This window comes from Xenopus laevis, chromosome 8S (genome assembly GCF_017654675.1).
Source record: "Xenopus laevis strain J_2021 chromosome 8S, Xenopus_laevis_v10.1, whole genome shotgun sequence".
NCBI classification, from domain to species: Eukaryota; Metazoa; Chordata; class Amphibia; order Anura; family Pipidae; genus Xenopus; species Xenopus laevis.
Window position 1 is genome coordinate 99,801,835 of NC_054386.1, and position 26,554 is coordinate 99,828,388.

At 43.2% G+C, this 26,554-nt stretch overlaps 1 protein-coding gene across 1 annotated transcript; it reads left to right on the top strand.

Annotated features, from left to right (window-relative positions):
* Positions 1–5,581: 5,581 nt before the first annotated feature.
* atp1a2.S (ATPase, Na+/K+ transporting, alpha 2 polypeptide S homeolog) lies at positions 5,582–26,297 on the top strand. The gene is given in 23 exon segments (NM_001089643.2): positions 5,582–5,712; positions 10,623–10,727; positions 10,968–11,027; positions 11,398–11,601; positions 11,743–11,856; positions 12,004–12,138; positions 12,279–12,396; positions 13,843–14,111; positions 14,352–14,550; positions 14,920–15,029; positions 16,240–16,374; positions 16,491–16,680; positions 16,946–17,121; positions 19,358–19,494; positions 20,044–20,194; positions 20,491–20,659; positions 20,759–20,913; positions 21,257–21,380; positions 23,377–23,522; positions 23,730–23,860; positions 23,952–24,053; positions 25,307–25,398; positions 25,811–26,297. Coding segments are annotated over 23 exon segments (3,063 nt in total). The 5' UTR covers positions 5,582–5,700; the 3' UTR covers positions 25,840–26,297.
* The last annotated feature ends 257 nt before the right edge of the window (positions 26,298–26,554 follow it).

A 26,554-nucleotide genomic window follows, 5' to 3' on the forward strand; every position in this document is an offset into this window, starting at 1 on the left:
TCATTAAAAGCAGATTTCCAGCTCCCAGGGATAAGTGTTTGCTCCGCACCACTGGGGGGGACAAGCTTGAGCCAAAATAATTCCTCTTATGTGACCCACTGAGAGGCAGGGACATTCCATGAGGAGCTGAACTTGGGGGGAGGGTGTAGGCAGGGGGCACCTTTATTTGTTGGACCTCACAGAACAGCAGGAAAATGTGCCCAAACACTTTTCATTTGTCCTAGGAAGGGGCTTTATTTGCAGGTGTAAAATAATAGGAATATGGGTCCCCACACTGAAAAAGTAGCTACAGGGAGAGACATTCTTAAAGGGAAAACATACCAACCCCCAGAAAAGCACAAATTCTTTAGGCTCACAGTGTCCCTGATACAGGGGTTCCCAGAGCACAAATACACCCCTGGAACTATAGCAGGGTGACTGTTACCCCAATGTTTCTATATATCTGTAACCTTGTTATGAGCTAAGGGGGCCCAGTCTGAAGGTCAGTTAGGGGGAGATTTGGGGTGAGTGTTTATTTGTACCCTGGGTACCCCTGGAACTATAGCAGGGTGACTGTTACCCCAATGTTTCTATATATCTGTAACCTTGTTATGAGCTAAGGGGGCCCAGTCTGAAGGTCAGTTAGGGGGAGATTTGGGGTGAGTGTTTATTTGTACCCTGGGTACCCCTGGAACTATAGCAGGGTGACTGTTACCCCAATGTTTCTATATATCTGTAACCTTGTTATGAGCTAAGGGGGCCCAGTCTGAAGGTCAGTTAGGGGGAGATTTGGGGTGAGTGATTATTTGTACCCTGGGTACCCCTGGAACTATAGCAGGGTGACTGTTACCCCACTGTTTCTATATATCTGTAACCTTGTTATGAGCTAAGGGGGCCCAGTCTGAAGGTCAGTTAGGGGGAGATTTGGGGTGAGTGTTTATTTGTACCCTGGGTACCCCTGGAACTATAGCAGGGTGACACCCCAATGTTTCTATATATCTGTAACTTAGTTATGAGCTAAGGGGGCCCAGTCTGAAGGTCAGTTAGGGGGAGATTTGGGGTGAGTGATTATTTGTACCCTGGGTACCCCTGGAACTATAGCAGGGTGACACCCCAATGTTTCTATATATCTGTAACTTAGTTATGAGCTAAGGGGGCCCAGTCTGAAGGCCAGTTAGGGGGAGATTTGGGGTGAGTGATTATTTGTACACTGGGTACCCCTGGAACTATAGCAGGGTGACACCCCAATGTTTCTATATATCTGTAACCTTGTTATGAGCTAAGGGGGCCCAGTCTGAAGGTCAGTTAGGGGGAGATTTGGGGTGAGTGATTATTTGTACCCTGGGTACCCCTGGAACTATAGCAGGGTGACACCCCAATGTTTCTATATATCTGTAACTTAGTTATGAGCTAAGGGGGCCCAGTCTGAAGGTCAGTTAGGGGGAGATTTGGGGTGAGTGATTATTTGTACCCTGGGTACCCCTGGAACTATAGCAGGGTGACTGTTACCCCAATGTTTCTATATATCTGTAACCTTGTTATCAGCTAAGGGGCCCAGCCTGAAGGTCAGTTAGGGGGAGATTTGGGGTGAGTGCTTATTTGTGCCCTGGGTACCCCTGTAACTGTAGCAGGGTGACTGTTACCCCAATGTTTCTATATATCTGTAACCTTGTTATGAGCTAAGGGGCCCAGCCTGAAGGTCAGTTAGGGGGAGATTTGGGGTGAGTGCTTATTTGTACCCTGGGTACCCCTGGAACTATAGCAGGGTGACACCCCAATGTTTCTATATATCTGTAACCTTGTTATGAGCTAAGGGTCCCAGTCTGAAGGTCAGTTAGGGGGAGATTTGGGGTGAGTGATTATTTGTACCCTGGGTACCCCTGGAACTATAGCAGGGTGACACCCCAATGTTTCTATATATCTGTAACCTTGTTATGAGCTAAGGGGGCCCAGTCTAAAGGTCAGTTAGGGGGAGATTTGGGGTGAGTGCTTATTTGTACCCTGGGTACCCCTGGAACTATAGCAGGGTGACACCCCAATGTTTCTATATATCTGTAACCTTGTTATGAGCTAAGGGGGCCCAGTCTGAAGGTCAGTTAGGGGAAGATTTGGGGTGAGTGTTTATTTGTACCCTGGGTACCCCTGGAACTATAGCAGGGTGACACCCCATTGTTTCTATATATCTGTAACCTTGTTATGAGCTAAGGGGGCCCAGTCTGAAGGTCAGTTAGGGGGAGATTTGGGGTGAATGTTTATTTGTACTCTGGGTACCCCTGGAACTATAGCAGGGTGACACCCCATTGTTTCTATATATCTGTAACCTTGTTATGAGCTAAGGGGGCCCAGTCTGAAGGTCAGTTAGGGGGAGATTTGGGGTGAGTGTTTATTTGTGCCCTGGGTACCCCTGGAACTATATCAGGGTGACTGTTACCCCAATGTTTCTATATATCTGTAACCTTGTTATGAGCTAAGGGGGCCCAGTCTGAAGGCCAGTTAGGGGGAGATTTGGGGTGAGTGTTTATTTGTGCCCTGGGTACCCCTGGAACTATAGCAGGGTGACTGTTACCCCAATGTTTCTATATATCTGTAACTTTCTTCTAGAACGGCTACTTTTATATTGGAATAAAGACCCCACTCCCTTCCACCGTCCCATTCCCTCATGCCTCTCTCAGGTTTCGGGGATTTGATATGTTTATGTGCAGGGTGAGGGGGAAGACAGGGGAAATCAAATGTAGAATTGGCAGCTTGTGACATTCTCTGGTATATGAATGACAGGGTCCAGTTGACACTGAGTCGAGAGGCAGCTGCATAAAGAGCCTGTCAGGGCTGAGGGCCACAACTTATCATTTCAGTTTAATATGACGGGCACTGGTCACATATATTCGGCCTGACTGTTGAATGACTGGATCTCTGGCTGAACATATGGAGGTTCGAATGGAACTTAAATAAATATATAGCATTTCATCAGCACCATCTGGATAGAAACGACTTCGACTGAATATGTGTTCTGTCTGGGTTTAAACATATCTATTATTTGTGAGGGAGAATCTGATTAAATACCCAAAAACCAAAGAGGTGGTACATTTGCTTGTAATAAAGACTCCAGTGGCTTATTTGCATATACACAACAGGGCGGAGTCCCTTCTCTCCCAAATTAAAATGATTAGCATATATCACAAATATTTCTCATAGGGACTAACACAATAACATCATTACTTATAATCAGACACTTTTTATTTCCTAAATTGATGAATACAGAGAACGTTTCCCTAGAGAAAGTGAAGTGGGCGCAGGCAGTGCCAGATGCTGCAATATATTTCCAGGTACAGAGGGAATTCATCTCGTTCCCCTGCTTGAATGTAGATATTAGTTGCAGATGGTCTGTTGGTGTATTATTACATGTATGTTATTCTATCCTGTTTATGTTTATGACTGAATGAGTCCCACCTTTTTTAACATTCCAGATGGATGTGCGTGAGTTCCCTGTAGATTGTTGGGTGTATTGACCGGATCATTGCTGTCAGGTACTAGAAGTTGTGCCCAATCAGGACACACACATTGCCCCAGAGAGAAATGTAATTACTTGTATTGATTGACTTCAGTCTAACCTTGTGCCAATTGTGCCATGTGCTGCACCCCAGGTGGCATGTAGGTCACCCCACTAGCACCCCTGAATGTTCCATTGGTGGAGTCATATGCAGAGTGCTTTGTGCTTCAATGCTAAGCCATGTGCCCCCAGTAGGCCACAATATGACACGATTGCAACAGTAGAGAAGAATAAGAATAAGTTGGAGACAACTGTGCAAGACAGATGGAAGAGCAGGATGAGATGGAGTCAGTAGAGCAAGTTAGAGACATTAGTGCAGGATTGTGGCAGTAGAACAAGATGGAGACAAAATGGTACATAATTCAAATTTAAACTAGATTGTAAGCCCTCTGGGACAGGGACTGATGGGAATGTGATAGGGATCTTAGATAGTAAGCTCACTGGGGCAGGGACTGATGGAATGTGATAGGGAACTTAGATTGTAAACTCACTGGGGCAGGGACTGATGGGAATGTGATAGGGACCTTAGATTGTAAGCTCAGTGGGGCAGGGACTGATGGGAATGTGATAGGGACCTTAGATCGTAAGCTCACTGGGGCAGGGACTGATGGGAATGTGATAGGTACTTTAGATTGTAAACTCCACTGGAGCAGTGACTGATGGGAATGTGATAGGGAACTTAGATTGTAAACTCACAGGGGCAGGGACTGATGGGAATGTGATAGGGACCTTAGATCGTAAGCTCACTGGGGCAGGGACTGATGGGAATGTGATAGGGATTTTAGATTGTAAACTCCACTAGGGCAGGGACTGATGGGAATGTGATAGGGACCTTAGATTGTAAGCTCACTGGGGCAGGAATTGATGGGAATGTGATAGGGACCTTAGATTGTAAACTCACTGGGGCAGGGACTGATGGGAATGTGATAGGGACCTTAGATTGTAAGCTCACTGGGGCAGGGACTAATGGGAATGTGATAGGGACCTTAGATAGTAAGATCACTGGGGCAGGGACTGATGGAATGTGATAGGGACCTTAGATCGTAAGCTCACTGGGGCAGGGACTGATGGGAATGTGATAGGGATTTTAGATTGTAAACTCCACTAGGGCAGGGACTGATGGGAATGTGATAGGGACCTTAGATTGTAAGCTCACTGGGGCAGGAATTGATGGGAATGTGATAGGGACCTTAGATTGTAAACTCACTGGGGCAGGGACTGATGGGAATGTGATAGGGACCTTAGATTGTAAGCTCACTGGGGCAGGGACTAATGGGAATGTTATAGGTACCTTAGATTGTTAGTTCACTGTTGCAGGGACTGATGGGAATGTGATAGGGACCTTAGATTGTAAGCTCACTGGGGCAGGGACTGATGGGAATGTGATAGGGACCATAGATTGTAAGTTCACTGGGGCAGGGACTGATGGGAATGATGTATAATCTCTGTAATGAGCTGCAGGCTATGTCGGCACTATATAAATGAATAATAATAATAATATATATGTATTAATTTATAACATGGAGATGTTCTGGGTGTTTGTGCCCTGGAGTGAGTAGGGGGCGATGTTAGTGAGGAAAGGGCATATTTGGGTCAGGCAGGTGTATGGGGGGAATGTGGGGAGCTGGTGAGACACTGAGAGATGGGCAATTAGAGGGAAATACAGTGAGAGATAAGTCAGGCGGGAGATGTGTAAAGCAGGGCTGGATCCGACAAGGAAGAAATAGATAAATTTAGAACTAAGGGCAGAGAGGGAGGGAGAGCGCAGGGGAATGAGGAGGAAAATGGAAATTGAAAGTGACAGACAGAGAAAGAAGGAGAGAGACAAAGAGGGACAAGCAGGGGGTGGGGGCTGGAGGAAACAGGTCATGTTGGCTGTCACCCAGACTCTGATGGACCCCTGCCCAGTCCAAAGTTTCTCAGCTGTGAATTTGTGGGGTTGGGAGGAGGGACCCACATTTCCCCCCCACAGGCAGGGAGGAGCCTGCCCCCAATTCATCTCTAGTTTCAACAAGTGCTTCTTCCCACAGAAGGACAAACACACACGGGGAGCTATTTAAGGAAAGAATTCTTACATTTCCTTTTATTTGGGGATTTATTGATTTTTTAATTAATTTGTGAAATTTTTTCCCCCCACCCCCCTAATTGGATTCCGCCGAGAGTGAGGAAAAAAGATGGGGAGAGGGGTAAGTCTATATACTCACATGTATACATATATTATGTTATAGGAACAATGGGCTCGGTCTGGGAGAAGATGCTGCTGGAAAGGGGGCAACATTTTAAATTTGGGGACATTTTTTAACTTAATTAATTTGAATCACAGTAAAGTCAAATGTCATTTGAATATACCTGAATTCATGTCAATCGAATTGTCTGCCTCTTTATATTCTCTGCACTGCTGTGTTTGACTCCTGAATAAAAAAATAAATGCAGCGAAATTCTCCTACATTGTTTCAGGAGTCAGAACCGAATGTGATATAAACCCACTGGAAATGTGCAATGAAAGTATTTATATTCGAACGGTTGCCGAGAATGACATTTTATGTTTTGGGGTGTAGTTAAATCACTCGATCCTGATTTATATTGTATGTGAAATTGAAGAAGTGTCCTTACAGCAAAGGAACCCTTCCTATACTCATGATGAAACCTCCTTTCCACCTGTATCCTGTTCCCTGGTTACCTGCTCAGTCCTCTGGCTGGGTCTGCCTGTTGCATCCTATTATATTACTACCAGTAGTAGTTGTTCTAGCCTTAGAGTTACTGGAACTTGTAGTTCAGTGCTTCTGTTTTCTGATAACATAGCTGATTAAAGGGGAAGTATGCCTGACGTTGAAAGAATTACTCGAAGAATGGAGTCTGCCATTTCTGGGGCACAGGACATGCTGTACATTATGGAACCTCCAATCCTTACAGAGATGTATCACTGTGCCAGTGCCATCATTTCTACGTTTCTGGGTTCTTTTTTTTAACCTCATGGGAAAAAAAGATAGTTTAGTGTTCAAAGGGTTAAACCTTATTCAGAGTTCACTTACAGGGGGTCGTTTATTATACCCCGAGGCTGCAAAAAGTCAGAATCCGAAAATCCGCCATCTCAGACCTGCCGAGGTTGTATATAAGTCAGTGGGAGAGGTCCCTATCCTATTTGGAAGTTTCTGTGGTCTGTGTTGGAATTAGCCCAAATATTTGGGACTTTTTGAGCAAAAATCAGAAAAATTCAGACTTTTCGCAAAAAGCCTGAAAAAATCGTGCGATTCTGGAAAAAACTGAATTTTCGCTCGTATTTGTTCCCGATCAGATTAAATTGTGCTGCTTTATAATAAATAAGGTACAATTGTGTATTCTAGTTTGGTCTGACTTTTTTTATTTAAATAGTCAGAAAATCAGTGAGATAGCCTTACGTTTTTTGGGGGGGGGTTAAAAATCCTTAAAAAGTGTCAGAATTGTGTCTGTAGGTGATGTAATGCGAGTATGATGACATAGTGATGTAAGAGTTGTGCAGAGGGGTAGGCCAAGACCTGGGGTCTCCACTGCATGTGGATGTAGTTCTACAATCCCAATGCTAAAAACTTGAAACTATAAAATCTGTATTTTTAGTGGAAAAAAACCTTGATTTTTTCCAGATTTATTATACCCCAAGGATGCAAATTCTGAATCTGAAAATCTGCCATCTCAGACCTGCCGAGGTTTTATATAAGTCAATGGGAGAGGTCCCTATCCTATTTGGAATGATAACAACTCAAAAAATTCAAGTTTTTTTTTACTAGAAATTCAGAATTTTTAGTGGAAAAAAAACCTAAAATTTTTTGAGATTTATTATACCCCGAGGCTGAAAAAAGTCTTAAAAACCACCATCTCAGACCTGCCAAGGTTTTATATATATATCAGTGGAAGTCTATTTGGACTATGTGGTCTGCGCTGGAATAAGCCCGAAAATCCGACTATTTTGAGCTTTTCACATTAAAAAACTAAAAATTCAGGCTTTTCGGGAAAAAGCCTGAAAAAATCAAATGATTCTGGAAAAAAAAACTGAATGTAGGATTCGGATTTTTGCTCGTATTTGTCCCAATGCTAACAAAATTATTATAAAATCTGAATTTTTAGTGGAAAAAAAACTGGAATTTTTCGAGATTTATAATATCCCGAGGCTGCAAAAAGTTTGAATTCGAAAATCCGCCATCTCAGACCTGCCGAGGTTTTATATAAGTCAATGGGAGAGGTCCCTATCCTATATGGAAGTTTCTGTGGTCTGCGCTGAAATTAGCCCAAAAATCTGACTATTTTGGGCTTTTCGCGTTTAAAAAAAAAACAGATTTTTTCTGATTTTTTTTCCTGAATTGCTCGATTTTTCAATTTTTTTACTGAAAAGCCTGAAAAAAACGAGGTATTCAGGAAAAAAATCAGAAAAAATTGTATGATTAGGGTTTTCTTTCAATTTTATCGAGTTTTCCCGATCCGATTAAATTGTGCTTTGTAAATAATAAATAAGGTCAAATCATAGATTCTAGTAATACCCGCGCCCGCCCGCCCGCACCCGCCCGCACCCGCTTCCGGGGGTCCTTTTATAGACCCGCGCCACCTGCCCCGCCGATGACGTCACAATGATGTCACACAATGGGCGGGGCGAGCAGACACGACTATAAAACCGGAACCCGGAAGTCGGATGCCGGGATTTGAAGGTGGCGCACCTGAGGAGGAGCACTGCGAGGTCTACCCGAACCCGCCCGCGGGTATTGGGCCGGCCCGCACATCACTATTGTCCAGTGCCCATAGAGGTTGCCACCTCAGGAGCCCCCACCCCAGTCCTGTTGCCAGTCTCCAACCGCCCCACATGAGCTCCATACCCTTTGCTTCCTCCATGCGGCTGCAATGGGGTTGGAGTGGAGCTCCCAAAGTGCCTGGAGAGGAACAGGCAGTGGGTTCCATGTGATCCAGCCGATGGCCCTGAGAATTGAGCGTCGGATCAGATCAAATGGGAGGACCCACCTGGTCAAATGAGTCGATCACTTCACTGAAACAAATGCAAAGGCGCTTTTCTGCTTGCATATTTTCTGCTTCCCCGTGCACCTCTCTGTTTACTTCCTGTCGTGACACGAGCAGGAAAAAGAGTCAGTGGTCTGAACTTCTCATAATCATCTCAAGAAATCATCAAGAAATAAGAAAATAAAGGTGCAAATTACAAGTCTCTGTGTTGTCCAAACAGAAACGTGTTTTGGGTTCACATTCCCTTTAAGTCAAATTAGAAAATGCAAAGTTGTGGGGGGTATTTTGCTGTTCTTATGTGTGGTGGTCTCTATGAGCCGTGTGCATGGGGAATCTAAACCCAGGGGATATTAGCTGAGTAATGGGATTGTGGGTTGCTTGGAGGAGCTGCGAGTTTATTTGTTGTGTAACGGAAAAATGATGGAATTCTAATCCCGGCCAACAAGCAGATCTCATCGAGTGTCAGACAGGTGGCTAAAGTGCCCCCAGGAGCAGCCACGCAATCTCTCTCATGGAACGCGTGGGCCAGGGTGGTCTCCTGCTGGAATTAGGGGGCAAAGGGGAGAGGGAAAGTAATGACCCCAAGGTGCAGCTGTGCACAGTTGTTGGACTGAAGTTTGTTGTTCTAGGCTGGGCTGGAGGTGGTGTTGTGGGAGCCACAGACACTGAAGGAAGGCTGAAGCCCCAATTCCCCAAAAGGGGAAACAATTATATTGTTCTACTATTTTCAATCTTCTAGCTGTTGTAGAACTACAACACCCACATCCCATTCTGGAAAGCCCCCTGTATGGGCGAAAAAAGCAACAGCCAAATAAGTGGTTTGTTTAGCAACACTATAAAAAAATACAAAGTCTAAACGTCAGACTCATTTACACTCCCTGAAAAGGACCATCTCCACCTGGGTGGTCTTGTTGGATTGTCAGGTGACTTGACCTGAAGGTGAGGTGTCAGGAGGAGGGTGAGAATTGGGGTGAACATTTATTGGCTGTTCTAGATATTCTAGATAACTATGGCTTACTGATACACCAGTGTTTTTCTGTAAGTGGTAAAAAAATAAGGGGTCGCTGACCAAAGCATGGCCCTCCTAGATAGCCTTGAACAGAAAATTCCAACAACCTCTGAAAAAGAGCAAGACAGAGGCAGGGCAGGTTGGTGACAGAGATGTAGGTTGATCACAGTCATATGGGTTGTAGTACTTACTCTCAGCTCAGCTCAGCTTTAGCTCTTTCATTGGGCTGTGAGGGATTCACATTTAGAATGTCACTTGGGTAGGATCCCAACTGTCTATAACTGGTGGAGCTTAGTTTAGTCAGTTAAAATGCTATAAAAGCATTTCAGCTTAGGAAGACTTTCCCTAACACTGGCTTATCCTCGTTCATATGGTCCCCTAAACCAACTCAAGCTTCTCAATAGCTCTTATACTTCAGGTTCTACACCACCATTCTTCCTTCTTCTTATCTCCTCCCTTATATAAACACCTTGGCTGGTAGGCATTGGGGGGGGGGTACCTGACATCCCATCTCAAGAAGAAGGTTCAAGTTCTCATACTCTAGGGCAATTTTTTTCTGACTATATGGGTTCCAATACTTATTTTGGTCAAATATTTGGTCAAGGCTTTCTTACCTCATTAGAAGAATATAGTCATGGTGATATCATTTCATGAATAACTTTCCTTATTTGGAACTTAAGCTGGGCTTCCAGGAATACCTGTGAACCCAATACACTTTTGGATCAAATATCACAATCTAAGTGGTCTTTATTTTGGGGCCCCATCCAAAGATTTGAGACTATCTGGGAGTGGAAGACTACCTAGAGCCTCTATCCTAGGGTGTCACAGGGTAAGTGGGAGGGCTGCTTGGTCATTAAAGATTCCTTATATAATGCATATTTGAATAGAAGACCTGGTGGAAATGTTTCTGCATAAGATGTAATTATGTAGATAGATAACTGATCTAATCTAATATTAGGGCCTATGGCCTATTACTGGTCTAAATATATATAACGGCCCATTACTAGAATTAATTTTCTTCATAAATTTTTGGTGTGATTAATGTGATTTAATAAAAGCTTGTCCAAACATGGAAGTCATCATTCTTCTCTCAACCTTACAATGTAGGAGGGACGGGAGTATTCTCCCGCAGCAACCAACGCAGACAATGGAGGGGGCAAGAAGAAACAGAAAGAAAAGGAGATGGATGAGCTGAAGAAGGAAGTGGCCATGGTGAGAAATATTTGGGGATTATGACATGTATTCTACCAAACCCTACCAATGTCTTCCGATGTATATCACACATCCATATACTAGAGTATACTAAGTCAAGGTATTCACTACATTAAATAAAAGCACCTTTTAATAAAACTATGGCAACTAAGATGGTGTAAAAAATTCAGCAGCCAGAATCACTAAGAGCTGTTAATGCTGGTTCATGCCTTGTAACTGTCCTATCTTTTATTTGTACAGGATGATCACAAGCTCTCCTTGGAAGAGATTGGTCGGAAATATGGGACGGACCTTGCTAAGGTATATAATGGGGGTGAAGTACCTGCTGGATTAAATCAGGTCTGCCTTTCAGGGGACCCTAGAGAATACATGTTGTAGGGCTCATTTATGCAATGTAAGATAGGATCCTTTTTCAGATCCATGATGATCCGAAACATGTTGTGTTAATAAGTGTGACCTGAATAGGAAAGTGAGCAGCTATACAGGTGGAGATCGTTTGAACAAAACTCCATTTGCATGTTGTAGGGCTCCACAATTGTAGGAAGGAAGTGGAGTGAAGTGGAGGGTAGCAGAGCAAGATGGTGCCAGAATGGCATGGTGGCCACAGGAGAGCAAGATGGAGTCAGTAGAGCAACAGGGATCATATGCTCTTGACCATTTTATCCAACAGGGTTTGACAAATGCTCGTGCAGCAGAGATTCTGGCCCAAGATGGACCCAACTCCCTCACACCACCACCAACCACCCCAGAATGGGTAAAGTTTTGCAGGCAGCTCTTCGGCGGATTCTCCATTCTCCTGTGGATTGGAGCCATTCTGTGCTTTCTGGCCTATGGTATCCAGATTGCCATGGAGGATGAACCAGTCAATGACAATGTAAGTCCAAAAAGTTGTTTCAGAAACTGCAAGTAGTCTTCTGATAATTCCAAGCTTGTTGATTGTCTCACCTTATGTCCAACTGTCACTACCCCACCCTGCCTGTCTCTTATGTCTGTACAATGATGTGTCTCCTCTCAGCTGTACCTTGGAGTGGTCTTAGCCGCTGTCGTCATTGTCACTGGCTGCTTCTCTTACTACCAAGAGGCAAAAAGTTCCAAGATCATGGATTCCTTCAAGAACATGGTGCCACAGGTGAGAAACACCCTACAATTATAGAACTGCACCACGTGGACCACAAAGTCTTTAAAGACATATATTTTGTTGCGTGACAAGGAAAGCATGATGTAAAGGATTACAATATGGCCTAGTTATAAAATTAGTACATCTCATTTTATGCAGCAAGCCTTGGTTATCCGTGAAGGAGAGAAGTTGCAGATAAATGCTGAGCAGGTGGTGGTCGGAGAGCTGGTGGAAATTAAAGGAGGAGATCGAATACCTGCAGACTTAAGAATAACTGTAGCTCATGGGTGCAAGGTGAGTACTTTTAGCAAACCCTAGGTTCTGGGTCTCCTACATATAGGACCACAGCTTGACTCCTTCTGTTCCGAAAGAGTTCTTAACTGGCCAATGTGCTTCCATGGTTATACCACTCTGATAATGTGTTTCTTTGGCAGGTGGATAATTCCTCTTTGACGGGAGAGTCTGAACCCCAAACTCGCTCTCCAGAATTCACCCACGAAAACCCACTTGAGACCAGAAACATTTGCTTCTTCTCTACCAACTGTGTTGAAGGTGAGCATGAACCATTATTAAAGGCACAGTTGTATTAACATTAAAGGGAAAGTTTAAATTTGCCTTAAATATTGCCTTATGGTAGAGATTGTAGATATACGATTGGGTTCAAAGCAAGTCTGTTGGGGGTTGGTGGGAATCTCATACACCTCTAAGACAAATAAGGAGGTCAGAGTTCTACCCTGTACAGAGAAGGGAATGTTATTTGGCCCTGGGAGCTGTCACACAAGAATTTGAGATCTGGGGTACTTTGTACTCATTGTGCTGAACAAAAAGATGGGGGGTGTTTCAGATGAGAAGTAACTCATAGCCAGATAAGCGCTGATTCAGATTCATGGAGGGAGGCAAGAAAAGAACAAAGGCAGAAATGTGTTAGGAGTGCTGAACATTATTGTGGATTAACAGAAGCAGCAGTCGCTGGGAGTAATAAGTGCACTATAGAATGCTCAGTCAGCTTAGTCCTTATCCTGCAGTCTGTAGAGGGGGTCCCTGAGGTGGCAGCCAGGGATGCAGGGGGGCATAACCAACAGGCTTTGTTTAAAGGATTAATCAGGATAAAATTAAAAAGTCCTGGAAATGGCCATCTGATTGAAACAGATATTGCCAGGTACTATATCTTAAAGCACGCAGTGGAACTTAAATTCAAAATTAGCTAAATTACTGCTGCTTTAAATGTCACCTATTACCACCATCTCTCCCTACTATACCTGCTATCCCACAGTCACACTCCCTTCCCAGAGACTATTATCCACTGTTACTATAGACACCATCTCTCCCTACTATACCTGCTATCCCACAGTCACACTCCCTTCCCAGAGACTATTATCCACTGTTACTATAGACACCATCTCTCCCTACTATACCTGCTATCCCACAGTCACACTCCCTTCCCAGAGACTATTATCCCACTGTTACTATAGACACCATCTCTCCCTACTATACCTGCTATCCCACAGTCACACTCCCTTCCCAGAGACTATTATCCACTGTTACTATAGGCACCATCTCTCCCTACTATACCTGCTATCCCACAGTCACACTCCCTTCCCAGAGACTATTATCCACTGTTACTATAGGCACCATCTCTCCCTACTATACCTGCTATCCCACAGTCACACTCCCTTCCCAGAGACTATTATCCACTGTTACTATAGGCACCATCTCTCCCTACTATACCTGCTATCCCACAGTCACACTCCCTTCCCAGAGACTATTATCCACTGTTACTATAGACACCATCTCTCCCTACTACACCTGCTATCCCACAGTCACACTCCCTTCCCAGAGACTATTATCCACTGTTACTATAGACACCATCTCTCCCTACTACACCTGCTATCCCACAGTCACAGTACCTTCTCAAAGGCTTTGTTTTCAGACATGTTTGCAAGTGTGGAGGTAATATGAAGCCAATTGTTCCAAAATCTTCTATTGATTGGCTTACAGGTACTGCCAGAGGAATTGTTATCGCTACAGGAGACCGCACTGTCATGGGGCGTATTGCCACCCTAGCTTCAGGCCTTGAAGTAGGCCGCACTCCTATTGCCATGGAGATCGAGCATTTCATTCACATTATAACTGGGGTGGCCGTGTTCCTTGGACTCAGTTTTTTCATCCTTTCTCTTATTCTTGGCTATAGTTGGCTAGAAGGTGTGATATTCCTCATTGGCATCATTGTGGCCAACGTGCCAGAGGGTCTTCTTGCAACAGTTACGGTATGGTTACATTAGTAATTTATCGATTTTTAGGGAAGGGGGCAGGGCTGTCTTTAGTTGTAATGGTGGCTGGAGAAATACAGATTTTGTACAAGCTCAAGGACTGTCCAACTTAAGGTCCTTCAACTTCTGTTCTGTAGGTAATCACTACAGTTACTTGCTCTGAATTGACAGTTTCAGCCATATTGAAACCTCTACAGATTAAAACACTACTTTTCCTCCTCCTCCTCCTCCTTCAAGGTGTGTCTAACTCTGACTGCCAAAAGAATGGCCCGCAAGAACTGTCTGGTGAAGAACCTGGAAGCCGTGGAGACACTTGGTTCCACCTCAACCATCTGCTCAGATAAGACTGGAACTCTGACACAGAATCGAATGACTGTGGCTCACATGTGGTTCGACAACCAGATCCACGAGGCTGACACCACCGAAGACCAGTCAGGTATGATGCCTTGCCATTAAGGATTTAATAAGATGGATGGCTGGCAGCTTCTATAGGGCAAAATCATGTCCCACTAATAGAGCCTCACTGAGAAGTCATGTTTTTATTCGTGTAGCTGTCTATAAATGTGCCTTGATATGACCATAATCCAAGGAACGTTGATTGAAGACAGAGAGAGAGAGTAAAACTGCAAGGAAATTAGGATTGGGATTTGTATCATGGATCCATAGCCTTTCATTTGTCTTGTAACCCTTTTTACCATTAAGTCTTCTAGGCTAGGGCATTTTGCTCACTAAGACATGTTTTGGTGTCTTTTAAAATATTTCTTGACATTAACAAGGAAAAACTCCTGCAACCTCCTTTTCATAGGCGCAACATTTGACAAACGCTCCCCTACCTGGACTGCTCTGTCTCGAATTGCCGGACTTTGCAATCGCGCAGTCTTCAAAGTGGGACAAGATAAAATACCTGTGTCGAAGGTGAGCTACAGTGATGGTTACTTGCGTGACATTACTCAACATGTCTTATTGGGTGCACCAAGTGTTTTATTGCTGTACAGTTATATTTCTAAAACCCAAACCCACTAAGATACTTCAGTGTTAAACCCATCAAAATACTTCAGTGTCTCAGGTACTTGTCATTCTTCATAAAAAACATACCAATGGTAAGATCTAGTGTTGAATACATTCCAGCTAGTGTAATAAATGAGATATGCTAGGCACTTGAAGAAAAGAACAACAAGATATGGGGAAATTACGACTGCAAGTTCAGTTGCGTTTATACTAAGTTGGCCTTCAAGTCATGGTGCTTGTGCTCCTCATACTTCCTGCTCAGTCCTTCCTGCCTCATCTTCCAAATTCAGTGCAGACAAAACCTAGAGCTGCCACCACCTCCTCACTGGTAGCTCCAGGCTTCTGTCAATAGCCTATGGGGCACGAAACGCGTAAGGCGATAGTGTTTGCTGGGGCACCTGGACCACACAATATGTGAGTAATTATTTACAAAGCTTCATTTTCATAATAGTACTGTGTTTTACGTTTCTTTCACCACCTACAGTACATGGTAGCTCAAGGCCTGTGTCGATTGCCATAGCGAACTTAATAATTGGACACACATATTTTCAGGACAATTGCGCTTTGAAGAACAAGCGTGATTGAGTGAACTGCTTCAGGTGCATTTCCCCCCTTGAAACCACAAATATACTGAAACATACTAACATTGTAGGTAAAAAAAAAACATGGAGGATGCATCCAAAAGTTGAACACTGCACTTGTGGGTCATAAATTTCCCCTTAGTTGTCCGGTCAATGTGAGACTTTCATATAAGTGAGGATAGCACTGGCCCACATCACTTTCATTTTCAGGATTCCAGGGGAATTTAAAATAAACTGACATGAAGTGCAGGTCTTATACCCTTAAAGGGATACTGTCATGGGAAAACTTTTTTTTTATTTTTTTTAAAAACACATAGTTAATAGCGCTGTTCCAGCAGACTTCTGCACTGAATTTCGAAAGAGCAAACTGATTTTTTTATATTTAATTTTGAATTCTGACATGGGGCTAGACATATTGTCAGTTTCCCAGGTGCCTCCAGTCATGTGATTTGTGCTCTGATAAACTTCAGTCACTCTTTACTGCTGTACTGCAAGTTGGAGTGATCCAAAAATCCCTTTAACTGTGCCCCATACAGAGAGACACCGCTGGTGATGCCTCAGAATCGGCTCTGCTGAAATGCATTGAACTGTCCTGCGGCTCGGTCCGGAAATTACGGGATCGGAACCCGAAAGTGGCTGAAATCCCATTTAATTCTACAAACAAGTTCCAGGTAAGGGAATATAATGATACTGATTTAAGTAGCAATTCGATTTAGAAATGAAGATGCGGTTTGTTTGGAGATGAATGTATTAATGGCAGGATTCTCTAAGAATATTCTCTTTGCAGTTGTCTGTTCATGAGCGGGAAGACAGCCCGGAGGGCCACCTCTTGGTGATGAAGGGGGCCCCAGAGAGAATCTTAGATCGCTGTTCCAGCATAATGATTCACGGCCAAGAGCAGCCCTTGGATGAGGAGATGAAGGATGCTTTCCAGAATGCCTACTTTGAATTGGGGGGACTGGGAGAGAGAGTTCTAGGTGGGTCTGAACAATGGAGACGTTATATGGTATCTCAGTTATATGGTAACTCCAGATCCTATTAACTACACTACAGGCCTCACCCATTTACCCATCATTCTATGTGTCACATGGTATCACTAAATCTAGGGACAATTTGTAGATTTGAGGGACAGCATCAAATCATTACTTAAATGTTGCTACGTACCATGATATATCCTCTGCCATATTGATTCAGGCTTTTGGTACAAAGCAGCTTAACTGGAGTTCTCCTATTTGTACCCAGGGTTCTGCCACTTCTACCTACCTGCTGATAAGTTCCAACGTGGGTTCAAGTTTGACTCGGAAGATCCCAACTTCCCTATCACTGACCTTTGCTTTATTGGCCTCATCTCCATGATTGATCCCCCCAGAGCAGCGGTGCCTGATGCCGTTGGAAAATGCCGCAGCGCAGGGATCAAGGTATGTGATTGTGCCTCTTTGAGGGGGGAAGAAAGATTAGTGCATTTGTTCCACTAGGAACTTCCACCAATCACTTACTCAGATACAGAACCCTGATTTCCCGCGCTTCCTGCTCCAGGGCTGCTTTCCTTCCTATGGTCAAACATGAAAAGTCAAATGAGAATTTCCCTCAGTACTTACCCAGGTACAGACCAATGATTATAGGTGCTTTGGCTCCTGGGCTGTTCTTTCTCCATTGTAAAAAATGGTATTCTTCTCCAGTACATTTCCATAGCAGATTTCCTAAACTTTGGCTGCTCTCCATCCCATGGCCAGATGATAAATTTAGCATTTGAACACAACAGAAAGGACATGTGGGGTGTCTATCTCCTAACAAAAATTAGGCTTTATATTGGCCACACTTAAATGCTATTTACCAACTTGGATACTTATTTGAGTGCTCGTTTGTGATATAAAATAAAATATAAATATGCATATACCGTATTATAATATTACAGACATTGTTCAGAGTTCCATCTCTTGTATTATATGTTGTCTACTGGACGACCAGTAATGCTCAAGGCTGCATCTCTTGTACTATATTTTGGATTGATTGTTACAGACAATGGTCACAGTTCCATCTCCTGCAGTTCCATCTTTTGTCTGAAGGGTTACAACCAATGTTCAAGGCTCTATCTCTTGTACTATATGTGGCTTGAGGGTTACAACCAATGTTCAAGGCTCTATCTCTTGTACTATATGTGGCTTGAGGGTTACAACCAATGTTCAAGGCTCTATCTCTTGTACTATATGTGGCTTGAGGGTTACAGCCAAAGTTCAAGGCTCCATCTCTTGTACTATATGTGGCTTGAGGGTTACAGCCAAAGTTCAAGGCTCCATCTCTTGTACTATATGTGGCTTGAGGGTTACAGCCAATGTTCAAGGCTCTATCTCTTGTACTATATGTGGCTTGAGGGTTACAGCCAAAGTTCAAGATTCCATCTCTTGTACTATATGTGGCTTGAGCATTACAGCCAAAGTTCAAGGCTCCATCTCTTGTACTATATGTGGCTTGAGGGTTTCAGCCAAAGTTCAAGGCTCCATCTCTTGTACAGGTATAGGATCCCTTATCCGGAATCCCGATATCCAGAAAGCTCCGAATTACGGAATGGCTGTCTCCCATAGACTCCATTTTATCCAAATAATCCAAATTTTTTTAAAATTATTTCCTTTTTCTCTGTAATAATAAAACAGTAGCTTGTACTTGATCCCAACTAAGATATAATTAATCTTTATTGGAAGCAAAACCTGCCTATTGGGTTTATTTAAAGTTTAAATGAATTTCTAGTAGACATAAGGCATAAAGACTCAAATTACAGACAGATCTGTTATCTGGAAAACCCCAGGTCCCGAGCATTCTGGATAACAGGTCCCATACCTGTACTATATATGGCTTGAGGGTTACCGTATATATTCGAGTATAAGCCTAGTTTTTTAGCACCCAAAATGTGCTGAAAAAGTCTACCTCGGCTTATACTCAAGTCAGGACGTGGACTGGATCATTTTGTCAGTTTGCCTGGTCCTGGTGGCTGCTGCCTGGCTGCAAGTGCAGTCACTAATCTACAATTTAAAAGCGCAGCTAGCCATAGCAGGCAGGATTTTTGTATTTTTTCTTTTATTGCAAATCTTCCACTCACTTGGTAAGTTAAATAATGAATTATATTAATAATAATCTGTCTGCTGACTAAAATAAATAATAATATGAGCCAATTCAGTCAAGCAGACTTTAGCAAATGCTACAGCCTGCAGAGATTTTTTTAAAAAGGGTTTTTTGATTATTGAAACTTACCAGTAGCTACTGCATTTGGCACCCTAGGCTTATACTCGAGTCAATAAGTTTTCCCAGTTTTCGTAGGTAAAATTAGGTACCTCGACTTATACTCGGGTTGGCTTATACTCGAATATATATGGGTACATCCAATGTTCAAGGCTCCATCTCTTGTTCTATATGTGGCTTGAGGGCTACAGCCAATGTTTAACGCTCCATCTCTTGTACTGTATGTGTCTTGAGGGTTACAGACAATGCTCAAGGCTCCATCTCCTGTACTATACATTGGCTGGAGGGTTACTGACTAATGTATAATTGATAATTATTCTTTGACAGCTTTTGGTTAGGATGTAATAGGTAAAAAGTCAGTTTGGGGTTATTTATGTTGATTGCTAATGGACCAATGTATTATTTTCTGTTCTCGCCCAGGTGATCATGGTAACTGGCGACCATCCAATCACCGCAAAGGCCATAGCCAAAGGTGTGGGTATCATCTCTGAAGGAAATGAGACGGTGGAGGATATAGCAGACCGACTAAACATACCAGTCAACCAGGTGAACCCAAGGTGAGCAAGTATCTGTGCCTCCCAAACAGTGTCGGACTGGGATGCCAGGGGCCCACCAGAAAGCCTTAGACCTTGGGCCCACTAGAAAACCTAAAACCATGAGCCCACCAGAAAACCTTAGACAGTGAACCTTTCCAAACTATTATTCATCCTCTACTCACTCAACCTCTTTATTCTCCTAGTCTATTCTCCCATTATTAAGCATTTCCCCATAAAGAAATTGGGAAAGACCATGAAATAGGCCAAATGTTTAGAAACAAGAGGGTCCACCAATACCTGGGCCCACCGGGAGCTTTCCTGGTATCCCGGTGGGCCAGTCCGACACTGCTCCCAAGTATTAATGTGTGCATACTATCCTTAGCTGAACAGCTTTCTTTTGGTGAAACCAAATATTGCTCATGCTGTCTATCTCCAATATATAGCATGAGGCAATTGGTAGCACCAGAGGTACATTGTTAGGGTAAAGGAGCGTGCACATAAAGCAAACAACTCAAAAATATTAGAAGATTTCAATACAATTCCATTAATTGATTCTAATACTTTTTTTAGGGAGGCAAAGGCATGTGTGATCCATGGCTCTGATTTGAAGGACATGACCTCTGAACAACTGGATGACCTCCTCAAGAACCACACGGAAATCGTCTTTGCTCGGACCTCCCCCCAGCAGAAGCTGATCATTGTCGAGGGCTGCCAGAGACAGGTAATGGCCGATATCATGCTATACTGCTATTCCTTAGGCTCAGTTTCCTTGTCGCATGGGTGCAAAGTGCTAAGGAAATGCTGAACCCAATGGGCAACCTAAGGCAGAAGTTTTGTATGGTGCTACATTGAAGAGCCTTTAAGAATCAGCAATAGTGCTCAAAATGCCATGGGCAAATGAAAAACTGTGCCCCTTTTTTTACCTTGAGCCTCTTGGATGCTTGATTTATATAAGCCACAAAGCCTTGACAAAGCTTTATTATTTATATGGACTATGAATCTTCTTCTCTCCTGCAGGGGGCAATTGTAGCAGTGACAGGGGATGGTGTAAATGACTCCCCAGCTCTAAAGAAAGCAGATATCGGTGTGGCCATGGGAATCGCGGGATCTGACGTCTCCAAACAGGCAGCCGACATGATCCTATTGGACGATAACTTTGCTTCCATTGTGACGGGGGTAGAAGAAGGTCAGTAAGTTCTAGATATTCCTCAGGGCTCACAGGAACATTCCAAAGAACCATCCCTTCAGTCTGTGTTCACATGTTAATTACTGATCTCACTAACAGGTCGACTTATTTTTGACAACCTAAAGAAATCCATAGCCTACACACTGACCAGCAACATCCCTGAGATAACCCCTTTCCTCCTTTTCATCATTGCCAACATTCCGCTGCCACTGGGGACAGTTACCATCCTCTGTATTGATCTTGGAACAGACATGGTGAGCACCTCTGGGGATCACAACACTAGGGGTGTAGTTACTTAGATCTTGGGCTCATGGGAGACCAGTTTTGCATGTTTGTTGCAGTAGTTGTAGAATCTACTGGGCCATACCATTGTATAACAACCATATATTATACAGTTCTGCATTCTATGGTTTTTATCCATTCATTTTGTCCATATTAGACTTTACAAGTATAGGTTATTATGACCCTTTGGAAATTTAAGGCTGGAGTAGCTGCACTCTACTCAATTGCCAAATAAGCCCCTATCCACCCAATCACACCCATCACAGTTATGGTTAATCATAAATAACAATGAGACTCTTTTCCACCCCGAACTAGGTGCCTGCCATCTCTCTAGCGTATGAGGCAGCCGAGAGCGACATTATGAAAAGGCAGCCAAGGAACCCGCGGACGGACAAGCTGGTGAACGAACGTCTAATCAGCATGGCCTATGGGCAGATTGGTGAGTGTGGGCACAGTCAGTCCTGTATTATCCATATAGGCACTCAATGGCCCATGCCCCGGGCAGCAACTTAGGGAGGGTGGCACTTGGGTGCCTATATGGTAAATAAAGAATACAAAAACAACCAGCCCAGGCTAACACAGGGGTGTGCCCAAGACAAACCTCTGGCTTTATCCACCCCTAGACCAATAAGTTTTCAAGCATAAGGCAGATGTAGTAGAATCACTCACCAAAGTAAAGACGTGGTCCAGGTGCTCCAGCCGCAGGCCCTCAGCTCAGGGGAGCTGACAATCCGTATAGAAAAAGCATAAATGTTGGTGCCGGGCACACTGGCAAACTCACATATTGATCAGACCAGAAAAATAGTACATTAAAAATTGAAGCTTTATAGCATATGATTAAGTGTCCTAGTGACAAGAAACGCGTCAGCCGAGAGATGACTATATAATAAAGCTTCAATTTTTAATTTACTATTTTTCTGGTCTGATCAATACGTGAGTTTGCCAGTGTGCCCGGCACCAACATTTATGCTTTATCCACCCCTAGCCCTGCAAGCCTCCAGTGGGCTTCTCTTGCTACCCAAACCACTTCTGCTCCCTGCTACGCAACTCCTATTTCCCACCAATCTTTAACACTCGACTCTCCTGCAGGGCCAAATTTAGAGGAGGTATCAGAGAGTTCTGGGGTCCTAGCTCCCCCAATAGATATGTGCCTCTCCTGCCTACCCCCAGGGCCAGATCTCAAGATGCTGTGCCACTAGGTTCCATCCTCCACTTGCACCCAATCCCCTCCATACTTGCACCACCCTTGCACCCGATCTCCCCACATTTGCAACCCCCTTCACAATCCTTGCACCAAACTTATTCCCTGCTGATTCTTTGCAATCTTTTCTACTGGGGACAGGAGATTCAAACCACTGTCAAAATTTCCTGTCCAGTCTTCAGAAGTGATTCGACCAGTGGGCACATGTCGCCCCCCAATTTTTTGCCACCCTAGGCCTGGGCCTTTGTTGCCTACCCACAAATCTGGGCTTGCCTACCCCTTGTTCAGGCCCTGCCTCCAGCCCACCACCAGATACCTATGGCAAAATCCCACGGCAGAGGTGAGAGGGTGGGGTACCAAGGTTGTCTGCAACTGGCAGATGCACAATACAGTAGGACAATCTAATAACTAGAACTCCAGGTCTAGTAACACATAGCAACCAGCCAGATATTCAAACAACAAATATGCAAGTCTACAAGTCTAATCAGCTACTTTATTATGTCGCTATTAATGATGATACAACGTGCGTGCATTTAAAAGTCATTTTTTTCCCTGCATGTGATGCAACAGATTGGGGACAGCAAAGCGTATGACTCCCATTATTTAATTAGCAGGCCCCTGAAATAGAAAGTAAACAGGCCAATTTGTTTCCAGGGTCTGCCTTACAGAGATGAATCGTTCTGCTTAGAAAGTCATATGAGTGATTACATTGCCAGCACAACGGAGAGGTTTTATGACTCCAGAAATACCCAGCTAGAAGCCCAATTGTTCATTCCGATGGAAACGTATGGGGGAATAATGAAATGCAATTTATCTTCCTGCGAGGGGAGTGATTAATAGAAACCTGGGAGTTAATTACACAGCCTCTGTGCTAAACCTTACTTACAGTAAATATTGTATTAAGCTCACACAGGCAGACATTGTCGTGTCAGGTTGGATGATTATGGGCTAGAGGAGTAATGGAAATTACTGAATCCATCCATATTTATATCTCATAACAGAAACAAATCTGTGATAATTGTTAAGCAAGAAAGAAAAGTTGGTTATAAGAATTTCACTGCATATAGAACCTTTATCTCAGCTGGCAGGGTGGGGCTGTTGTTATACAGTACATGTTCTAATGCTGTGATTGGCTGCAAGTTGGTTCTGGTCCTGCCCACTTTACAGCTGATAATTATATACATACGCACATGTTACCTTTTATTATATCATCATCATCATCTTGGTTCTTCAGGTATGATCCAGGCCTTGGGTGGGTTCTTCACCTACTTTGTAATCCTGGCGGAGAATGGATTTCTGCCCTACACCTTGCTGGGAATCCGCTTGGACTGGGATGATCGTTCCAAAAATGACGTGGAAGACAGTTATGGGCAGGAGTGGGTAAGCTGGGCATATCCAATTGAGGGGAAAGGGGAAATAGTTCTCCAATGGAAAGTCTTTTATTGTTAACCGCCCCAAACAAAAATGTTGCCCTCCTCCCCTGAAAGGCAATCTCTCCTAAAGGGCTTACTGAGCTACTATATAACTGCTGCAGAAGATAAATCATGCCTTGGACCCATTGGTTACAGGTTTTGGTTTTTTTTCTAGACCTATGAACAGCGCAAAGTGGTGGAGTTCACATGCCATACCGCATTCTTTGCTAGTATCGTGGTGGTGCAATGGGCTGATCTAATCATCTGTAAAACCCGAAGAAACTCTGTGTTCCAGCAAGGAATGAAGTAAGAAGCTGAGGAACAAACTATGACAGGTTGGATGCATTGTTCTTCCTCTGGCGTTTTTATTCTGACCCCATCATTTTGTTCCCATCAGGAATAAGATTCTCATCTTTGGTCTTCTGGAAGAGACGGCTCTGGCTGCATTCTTGTCATACTGTCCTGGAATGGATGTGGCTTTGAGAATGTATCCTCTCAAGTGAGTAATTTATAGACCAAGAACTTCCTTTTGTACTGTCCTACAATGGATGCAGCTCTGAGAATGTATCATCTCAACTGAGTAAATAAAAGACCTAGAACTTTCTTTCATACTGTCTTGGAATGGATTTAGCTGTGAGAAGGTATAATCTCAAGTAGGTAACTGATAGACCTAGAACTTCCTTTCATACTGTACTGGAATGGATTTAGCTCTGAGAATGTATTGTCTCAAGAAAGTAACTGATAGACCTAGAACTTCCTTTCATACTGTGCTGGAATGAATGTGGCTCTGAGAATGTACCATCTCAAGTGAGTAAATGATAGACCTAGAACTTCCTTTCATATTGTCCTGGAATGGATTTAGCTCTGAGAATGCATTGCTACCCATGTCCTTTCTGTACAGAAAGAAAAGAAACAGCTATAAAATCAGTGGGAAAATGTGACATTAATTCCATGTTATTTTTCATACAATAATTCTTCTCATTATTGCATCAAAATCAATAGCATTTTAGATATAGACCACTGCCCTCCAGACTAAAGTCTGCTCTTATCTCTGCAGGTTGTATAACAGCTAATTTTCTCCATTCCACCAGATGGAGCCCAAACCATACTTTCTCAGAGCTAAATCCAATCCAAAACAGTATTCTAGGTCTTATCTTTAACTGTGAGCTGTTGAGCTGCCATCTGGGGCATAAACCAGTTGCATTTAAGTGATGCTCTTCTAAAGAAAAAGCATAGTTCTGAGTCAAAACAAACATCTTTATTTTTTGACTATGGTCTCCTTTTAATAAGCTTGAAGACTACTACCTTCACATTTGTATTTATGAGAAGGGGATGAAGCCTTGGAATGATACAGGGTCATTAGCTGGAAGCAAGTTGGTGCATCAATTGTGTGAACTGTAAAAATATAGAAGCCAGTGGGGGAAAAGCCTGGGATAGGCACAGGGCTCCCAGAGCATGAAGGAAGATGGATCATTTATGGTTAGATCTCAGGTAATTTGGGCATTTACACCAAGAACCGTAAAAACATTGAAGCCAGTAGGGAAGAAAGCCAGAGATAGACAGGGCTTCTATGAGTCTGAAGGAAGATGGTGCATTAATACTGTATTCTCAGTCAGTTAGAGAATGGGCAGCCAAGATGGAGCAGAAGCCTCAAAATGTGTTTAAAATGACATGTTGAACAGCCCAAAAATTACTACTTCTTCATATTGTTTTGGTCAGCTATCAACAGGATTTTGTATTTACCCCCTGCAGGGTGACCTGGTGGTTCTGTGCATTCCCCTACAGCCTGCTGATATTTTTGTATGATGAAGTAAGGAAGCTGATCTTGAGACGTGATCCAGGCGGTAAGATATTAAAAACAAAATTTCTTCAAAAAGGTCAAACCTTTTCAGAGATGGAGAAATAAACTTAGGTCATAGGGCGATTTTCCCTACTGTGTTTAAATGCTGTGAAAGAGTTAATGAAACCTTTAGTTAGGGCTCCCTGTGGCTGGAAGGACCATCAATGCAGATGTTCTCCATTGAATTCATATGCCATCTGCAGTGTTCAAATTTATCTGATGATACATTATATGAAACTCTGTAGTTTGAGCATAGGAGAGAGATAAGTATTATCATGCCTTATCATCTAGTTTGCTCCTCACCAGAGTATGCTTCATCCAGTAGGATCAGACCAATCATTTTAGTCACCCACCAAGCACAGACGCTGTATTATAATGAGTAAACTGTTAACTTTACCATTATCCTTAATTCACAGGTTGGGTGGAGAAGGAGAGCTACTACTGAGGAGCCTGTGCCCACTGGAGTTGGCTTGGGGAAGAGAACAAGTTTTGTAGATGTCTCACTTTGGGATACTCACATAGGGTTGTATTTTAAAGGGGAGTAAATGGTAGGACAAGAAGACCTGACCCAATGAGTTGAGTCATCATCTCTGTTGATTTTTTCTTTTTTCGGAGCAGGACGAGTTATTCAACATGACGATTTTGATAACACAGTTGATCTGCCGAGCCAAGAATTATGGAAGCCCCTTCCCGAACTAACCATAGCATGTGTTGAAATGAAAGTGTTCTTCCAGTGACCCTAATGTCTTCTAACATATCCATGAATAATCTACCATGCCAGTCTTTATTCTCATTACCTCTTGCCCTGCGTCCTTCTTGTACAGTGACTCTTGCCTCCCTGTTTTTATCAAGCCGCAGAGTTATATATAATACAAACAATAAAAATATGCATTACATTTTAAAGCTACACTTGTCTTCTTTGTTTTTTTCTATGAGGATATTGGAAAAGGAGCCCAAAATTATATGTAATAGATTTAGGTTTAACATTGAGGAGAAAAGACAGGAGAAATTGCAGTGGGTTCTCTTGAGCAAAGCAAACCTAACCCTCTTACTTTTAGCCAGTTCTCAGACTGAAAAAACATGTCACAGTAACTTGTACAATAGGACCATCTGGTCTTAAGGTTAACAAGCTTAGAGTGTTTCTCTGGACCATGGACTTA